Below are 8,531 nucleotides of genomic sequence, written 5' to 3'. Positions count from 1 at the left end.
TGAAAATTCTATCATAATTCACAGTATTTCATTCTTTTACATATGACTTCATTGATTTGGTTTGATATTCGGATCAATTTCCCCGTGGTTAAATTATTGAATGCCCGACTGATTTATACAAATGTGTGGAGGAATGATACCAGGTAAGACAAAAAGTCATACAATTGACTCCCTGTAAAATCGTCTGAAACCCTAGGAAAAATTGTCGAAACACTAATTTTTTTCTCAATTACGTTATCTCTAGGACCTCTAATTTTTTATGGGTCATAAAATCAATTTTTCCAAATTTAACTTTTCGTATTTAGCCCACGTGTTACATCGAGAAACCTATTTTCACACCGATTGGTGCACTTTTTATTTTGGCCAAATCGTTTAACTTAACCATTTCGTTAATTGTATCTCTTTTTGTAACAGTTTGGTAAATTTACGAATTCGCAACATTAAATCGATCTTATATTGTGGACATCGCTCACTTTTTTACAGATTGCCAATAAAAAAATATAAGGTATTCACAGAATTTTTTCGCGCATAAGAAATTATTTCAATTTCATGAGAGGTGTAGTGGCTCAACCATGAATTTTGATACATCCTTCATGATGATTCCTGCTCTTTAGATTCATCTTTCGCGAATATTGCTTGTAATGATAGCTCAAAATGAATTCATCTCTGGCTTCCTACGTGCTAATAGTCCGGCAGCAAAAATCACATGGCGGCACTTACCTAATACCAGCTCATTCCTCAAACTCTCTCCAACAGAGCATAGCATTTTCGACGTGCAATCAGTCTGCACTTGAGAGAACTGATTAGAATTTTTAAAAACTTCGAGACCTGATGCTTGCTGCGGGTGTTGTAGATCAAATGTAAGGAAAGAGTGTGAAACGAGGATTTAAACCGAAGAGAAAGTGAGGAAAGGGAAATGCGAAGCGTCAATGTAAAGGAACGCTGGATTGGTCATGAGACGCTGCGATTACGAGAGAAATATAATGGAATAAATATTTGAAGGAAATATCCTCCAAATTGAAGTTGCAATTAAAATCCGAATTTCAAAGGTGAGGAAAAAATTTCGAAGTTGCGTGATTCCCCGTGTGTTCAGCACTTTAGGTTCTCCACAAAATGGCCAGATGTACAATTTCTCGCTTTTTCTTAGGGAGAGGATATCGTCATTTAATTGCATTGAGTTCATTTTTGTCACATATCATCGATACCTGGCTCCTGATGGTTCAATCAATATTACTCACCGAAAGACGGATGCAATAACCTCCTACGTAGGAAGCCTACTATCCTATTCCTGTTCCTATTTTAAGACGACTCATTACTCACTTTCGACTGGTCGTATTTCGTATGTTTCAAGACGTATTACTCGCTTAAAACGCGTTATTTTTTTATTATTAAAATTTCAGCGTTCATCTAGCAGAGCCTTGTCACCATTCGTATCTAAAATGTATAAACTTCACTCGTGTGAAATTACTAACAAAAAATTTTCAAATTCCAGTTACTCGCAAACATTGAGGTGGGTCTTCTTTAGCCACGCTGATAATTTCAGTGTTTTAACTTTAGTTTTAGATGAGTACTTTTCGCTGAAAATAAATGACTGTTCGAGCTACACCGATGCGTCCTCTTAATCTATCCATTCCTCCCATTAACTACTCCTAACACAACTTTCCATGCAGTGAATGCATTCTCGTGCGAAACAAAAATCCGATATGCTTATCGCCCGTTGAAATCGTTTGAGCACGTCGCAAGACATTCGTTTCATATATGACCGTCTTTCGATGCTTAGAAATTCGTGCTCCTCTGCTTCACATGAAGGAGGAGATAGGAAAAAGGAATACAGACATGTGCCGTCTTAAGATACATCGTTTCTAGACTCGGTCGAGGGGGAGAAATGGTGTGAGATATTTCGGCACTCGCAAATTGCGATAGTGTATCCGTCAGCAGTCTCCCTCTCACGTCTTCCTCATTTCTCCGCATTGTTGTCCCTATTTTCTTGTATATTTTCGGCCGCTCTTCTCTCCTTATCACTGACACATTCCCTTCTTATTCATGCACACTGTTTTCACGAGCTTCAAACGGGTTAAAAGCTCATCCGGAGTGTACGGCCGAAGGAGTACTTGGCAAAACTTAGACTTCATATTCCCGATTCGAAGAAAAACACGTCGCGTGAGTATTTAGTCTCTTTGCACAAGATTAAAACCTTTTTTCACAACAACTTAAATTGGCGAAACCAGGGCTATTGTTCAATAGACCAATTAATTACATTCCTTCAGACACAAACCCATTGTTCACAAGAAATTAACTTGGATTGAATTATTTTGCACTACCAATTGATTTCATTATTTCGGATACAAACCGCGGGGCAATCGAGAAATTTTTTAGAGGACTTATTATATTATGAGTTTTAATGTCTGTCGGTAGACATAAATACTTTCTTTTCAAATTGGTAAATTTCAAGAGAAATTTGAGGATCTAAAGACTAATTCTAGTATACCAGGTCTAGCCACGGTGACAACTTTACGGAATCACCTGCAATGTAATAATGAGCGGAAATTCTCAGAGAGAAAATCATTCGACTTGACTTTGGCTAGTCTTGGAGTACTCGAAACAGTCAAGAGTAAACACCTCTAGCGTTCAAATTTCTGGCTTTGCTGTTATGGCGCTGTGTCACGATTTTGACCGCTAGTCGCATAATATTCTAAATAAATCACATGGCGGCACAATCGAGGGATCCACGTACGAATCTAGATCCAAGTGAATGGTTTTTCCTTTGCTGAATTTCGCACCTGTAATGGCTACTCTTAGTCTAGATACGCCATTTAAACTAGCGACAGCACTTTATGAATTTTTGACACAATGTGTGACCCAAGTAAATTCAAGTTAAGCTGATGTGGACAAGACTTAAAAAAGAGTTTACTGCTGGTTTGAAAACTATTTTTTAAATTGTATTAGGAAATTTACTCACCTTTTTGTTATTGGGAAAATTTCATCGATATGGCGGATGACTATTATAACTTTCGGAAGAATAAATTACATTCTAAATAATGTGGAATGCTGAAATAATAATATTTAGTTTGGCCCATCTCTAGGTAGATAAATCGACTGCTGCACAGTTCCAACAAAGCTGTCGTAAAATGTTAATTCTATTCAAATTGTATTCAATAATTAATTATCACTCAAAAGCTATCCCAAATTTTAACGCAGTTAGATATTTTATTGGAATATCAGCTTCTTATGGAATGCTTTCAATGAAAATTGTGTTTGTATTAGGTATAGATAGAGTACTATACGTCATCTTTTAGCAATTCTCATAGTGCGGACCATGAAACTGTCACTTCGATTTGATCATTGAAAATTATAAAGTCGAAAGACGTAGAGAAATGTAGTTGAATGGCTGAATTTGCAGAAATATCAAGTGTGCCGAAGCAATTTGTTGCGTTTAACGTTTTAAATATTTAGTCATTAAACAGCACGTCATGAAGTATTGTCACCCTTAATTTGATACAAATCCTTGTATTTTTGTTTCATATTGGCAAAACGTGTTGGCTCACTTACGGAAATTTTTGAAAAATTATTTTCTGCCTTTACTTTCGGCATAAAAAATGCCTTCTTATTCTCCACAAATGGCAAATAAAATTATGTTGTAAGAAATCCTTCCGGTAAACATTTGATTAATATCAAGCAATAATATATTTCTGTTTGAGGCTTTCGCAACACTGGATTGCAGTTTTCTCCATTGTTTTCCAGTATAACGTATCGTGGCCTACACTCGCCATATCTTCTGAGACTCAGTATACAAGTACAACGATCAGATCTGAAGATAGGCCACGAAACGTGATCCTAAAAATAACTTCCGCGCAGCAGACCCAAAAACCATGGGGAAAACAACAGCAACATATATATTTGTAACCGAGTTCTTTCTATTAGTCTCAACGTCATTTTAAATCATCCTAAATGCTGTTTGATATTATTAAGATTCATTTCCAAGAAATTACGTGCAGTAAAAAAAATGCGTTTTCATATTTTACGCCGCCTTGATGGTTAGGCCTGAACTTTTTTCATGTCCCCAATTTTTTCCTCATAGGCTCCATCCTGCCGTAATAGCTTGAAATGAGAATACAAATTTCTCCTTTTACTTACGAACTCATATCTTATTGTATTGCGACTGAGAGACGAGCCTGAGCCTCTTCTTGCTAAGGGAAAAGAAATTTTCCAACAAGGAATAAAGGCCTAGGTCAGAAAAAAATTCTCCGGGAAATTTATAAGCGGTGGGATTATGTTTGATGGCGTGGCTATTTTGGAAGAGGTTTATTATAGACCATATCTAGCAAAGATTTTGAGGAAGATTTGAAACCCTACTACCAGAAGTGGATACAGAAAAAACTAAGGGGGGGAACAAAAGTTATCTTGAGCTACCTGTACTTTTGTAATAATGAAAAATAATTAAGTCACACGAAAAGTTTAAGGAATTTTTATTTAAACTGATAGTACGCATTTACAAGACAATGCCATCTTATGACATAAAAAAGTTACAATTGTGGTTCTGCAATGTTAGGCAATGCGGACGGCCCCGCGAGGGGGGGGGGCGCACCCCCCGCTTCCCCATATGCATTCGCCTCTGCCTTCTTCCCCCCATACTCGCTACAGTCTTGTCTGAAATAAAAGCTCCGTCTCATAAAATTTGAGTGTGTTCGTACGTTGTCTTGTAACACTAAACTTTACTTTTCCCGAATTCCAAAATTTTCAGGCCCTTGTCTAATCCCAAAATATATATGGAATGAAATCGAGTACTATTTTTTGCCGGAATTACCTTTAGTGCTTTTCGAAATTTTGGCATGGTTTTAATACTGATATTTTTTTATTTCAGGTAAACTGTATTTTTAAACAATGAAGGTATTACTCGTTATTTTACTGATCGGAGTTTTTCAGCACGTTAAGTAAGTGATTAGCTTTTAGTAAGTGATACGCTTTTATTACTACCATGAACAATTCTCAAACCAATCTACATTATTTTACACCATCTGTCTTAATTATTTATGCTTTAAGTCCGATCATTAATATGAAACTCACCCCGTTTTCTTGTTCCCAATGTAATTTTCAGTTCGGACTGCGTTGATGGCAACACCGGGAACAGCTGCGAATGCGCTACAATGCTGCAATCGCTTAAAGACCCAAGCAAGCCTGATTTAGATACGATGATGTACTACTTGAGGATCAGCGGTTTGACGAGTTGCGATGAGAATACGGAGAAGGCTTGCTCGGGCGTATGCCTCGAAAAGGTTAGTATCCTCATGCTTTTATGTGTGGTGTGTTGAAGACTTTTTTTCTTATCCCTGTAGGTCCAATTGCAGGTTTTTTGTGGTTTTCATGTAGGGTAGTAGTCATAGTCGATAACGGAATATATATGTGTACTTAATTCAATGTAGTGGATCTTTGATAATTTTACAAGTTCTATTTTTCTACGACTTTAGCAAACTCTGGGTAGTTTAGAGTAATTTTGTCAGATTATGGATTATTAATAACTTTAGAGTAGTACCGAGATAATTTTTAAAATATCCTTAGCATCCGGATACTTAATTAATTAATTAATTACTTCCACGATGATCATTACCCAAAATCAAATAGCATTTTGAATTTAGCTGTGACGAAGTAAGGAATGTGAGTTGGATTTATAGCGATTTAGTTTTAAAAATGTAGGAAGAAGAATAGGAAATGTAGCTTATTTTTTGTTGTTTTTCTAAGCATTTGAGTAAAAATGCTTCTATCAAAAACCTTACCCCAAGTAAATTTTCCCCAAACCCCATTCCTATGGATGGTTATGGGATCGATATCCTACCTTACCCTAATTCTAGGCGTACCCTATTCGTAAAGCTGCGTGTACACTGGCAAAGATTAACATGTTATATAAAATAGCTAGATATAACATATTTTACGAAAAGGATAAGTATTAACTTGTTACACGTATTAGTACTAATACGTGTAACAAGTTAAATTTAACATGTAAATTTTCCTAAAAAATGTTATATCTAACTTATTTATATAACCTGTTACTCTGTGTAAATGCAGCTTCAGGGTACCAAGTAGCTCTTGATGCCTTATTCCATTGAAAATTACAATCAATGACCTAATACTTTTACTCCTTGCACGTTTAGGTTCGCCAAGCTGGGGACAGCACTGACCAGAGCCAGAACAGGCCTGATGGCAAAACTGCCAACCAAATCGGCTGCTTGATGCTCAAGGGCGATGCATCCAAAAGAACGGTACGGGTAATTAATTGGAGAGGAAAATTACAATTTAATTATTTTTTGCTGGTCTAAAGCATCCTTAAAAATATTAGTATTCTGAGACCTAAGATGGGTCTCTGCAGAACGATTTTTTAAAATTCTTATGCACTTTCTCGCCTCTCAAAATTTCATGAATAAGGAACGTGGAACAAGTTGTCTTGAATGATATTGGTCTTTCAAGAACGATTGTTCAACATATCTTGAATCAAGCTTAAAGGCCTTTCACACTCTTGTAAAAAAATTGATTTAACTTGAATAACTATGGCAAACATGATCGACATAGGAAAAACGTAAAACGAGACCGAGAGAGAATTATAATCATAATTTTACGTACAGGCAACAAATTTGCATTAATTTCTTGCGTTGCCGAACTTCTCTTCTGCTTCATGTGGTAGTTCACTTAATATGAACAGTTTGTTCCTTGTAAAGTTTAATGAGGGCGGCCATGATGGGAATACTCATCTCATCTCCAAGGGAGTGCTGGAAAGGCTAGAAAGCATTCATTCATTGGTCGAAACGCTTCAACACCATTCAAGATTCAATAGAATTTATAACCGTTCAAACCAAGACGAATTTGATGAAGACGAAATGTCCACAGGTATGACGGTTGACATGACGTCATACCCATTCGAGAAAGCTTGTTCAACGAGTCTTGAACGGAATTTGACAGTGTGAAACCGCCTTAAGAGGAGTTTTCAAAATATATGTTCTCACATCGTATGCATAAGTTTGAACTACGGAATGAGCAGAGTAACTCTAACAAGAGGTGTAGCCTTGTAGCATACATTGTAAGTAAACGTCCATGATCACTAATTGCCTCGTTGTAGACCGGACCGATTGCAATTAATGGTTTGCAATGCGAAAATGATAATTTAAAAAAATAAAAACTTTTCAATGCGTTAAATTTCGAAGGCAAATCACATTTGTAGTAGATTCTTTTTTATTAGCAAAGTGCTTCAATTTTCTGATATTGTCATTATGTTAGTCAATTGTTTACCACTCATTTCGTCTCCCGAGAGCAAATTTTTAGGTTTCGGAAAAATTAATATTAAGCATCAACAAAGCATTTTTAAGCATAATTTTTGACCAATTTCAGACGAAAATTTTCAGAATCTAGGAAACACTCTTCTTTTCACTACCAATCTTGCGTATTTTTGTGCAATCATTTGGTGTATCTTGTGAACCAGTACCATGACACAGTAAACCTGTTTTTTGCAATATAACTCTGCAATTCGCTAAAGCACATGTGTATTATGAACTTTTCAGAACATCATCTATGCGAGAGTTTGCAACAAAGAATGGAAACCGGTTTACACCATCAACACCAACCTTTGCTGCCGCAATAAAACTCCTTGTTAATGTGAATGAATCCATTGGTACCCGAGTAACGAGAACTCTAGACCATGTGACGATGAATTGTTTACCATCTTGGAAAACTCTACAACTGGACACGCATTTCACCACCGTGGACACCAACAGAAAATCTCAACTTAAAGTGAATTACATCAATAACGTCATCGATTAACCCAATTAAGTGGTCGTTGTAATTATATCTTCCTCAGTTGTTAACCTGTTGCCGAGCTTAACTACAAATGATCGACAAATCAATCGATGAATTTCAGCTCTAACCAATAAATCTTTGGAAACAGCACTGATTTAAATCAATTTATTTTTTTAGGGTATAACCCAAGGATCTTAGACGGTAAGGTTGCCTCATTCGTAGCTGCGCATGCGCCAGCAGAAGTCCCGTTACGTCACGGTAGACCCAACTTCCAGCGCCATTTCAAATTCTAGCCTTTCCGCGGGCCTAACTGCTTACCGCGGCGAGTTCTTGAATTTACCCTCTATCGAACACTATAAGCCGAATTTTAAATTGAAGGCCGATTTATGAAAATAATGATGATAAGATTTAAAAAAAAGATAAATTCGTGTATTCAGGCGCCATAATTTCCTGATGAAGTGATGAAATGGGAAGGTGTGCGAGTTGATTCCGTGTCCACACTTCCTTCCTGTAACTCTCAAAACACTGTTTTCCTTGCTACTTCCGCAATATAATTTAAACTTAGATTAATATGGCTGGGAGGAAAATACGCAAAAACCAAATTAGTTGCTTCAAAAAATTACAGTTCTGCAACTTTTTAAATAGAAATTATGCTCGTTTTCATTCTTCGCCGGGCTTTGAAAATACAGACTGTCCCAAGGGTCGTGTGTCATTTTTGACCTGTAAATTTAGTAACTTTGCATGGAGCAATG

The 8,531-nt window shown here is 36.6% G+C and overlaps 1 protein-coding gene across 2 annotated transcripts; it reads left to right on the top strand.

Annotated features, from left to right (window-relative positions):
* Nucleotides 1-2,024: 2,024 nt before the first annotated feature.
* On the top strand, nucleotides 2,025-7,927 carry LOC124162081. 2 transcript variants are annotated; one of them, XM_046538445.1, is made up of 5 exons: nucleotides 2,025-2,160; nucleotides 4,862-4,931; nucleotides 5,096-5,273; nucleotides 6,147-6,254; nucleotides 7,545-7,927. In XM_046538445.1, the coding sequence occupies exons 2-5, from the start codon at nucleotides 4,882-4,884 to the stop codon at nucleotides 7,635-7,637; spliced, it is 429 nt and encodes a 142-aa protein (XP_046394401.1). In that variant the 5' UTR covers nucleotides 2,025-2,160; nucleotides 4,862-4,881; the 3' UTR covers nucleotides 7,638-7,927. The 2 variants fall into 2 exon arrangements, with proteins under 2 accessions (XP_046394401.1, XP_046394402.1); XM_046538446.1 differs by having other exon boundaries at nucleotides 2,026-2,160; nucleotides 4,862-4,949.
* The last annotated feature ends 604 nt before the right edge of the window (nucleotides 7,928-8,531 follow it).

The sequence above is a fragment of the Ischnura elegans genome, chromosome 7 (genome assembly GCF_921293095.1).
Source record: "Ischnura elegans chromosome 7, ioIscEleg1.1, whole genome shotgun sequence".
In the NCBI taxonomy this organism is placed as follows: domain Eukaryota; kingdom Metazoa; phylum Arthropoda; class Insecta; order Odonata; family Coenagrionidae; genus Ischnura; species Ischnura elegans.
Note: the sequence above shows the minus strand (reverse complement) of the source record. Positions and strands in the feature narration are given on the sequence as shown.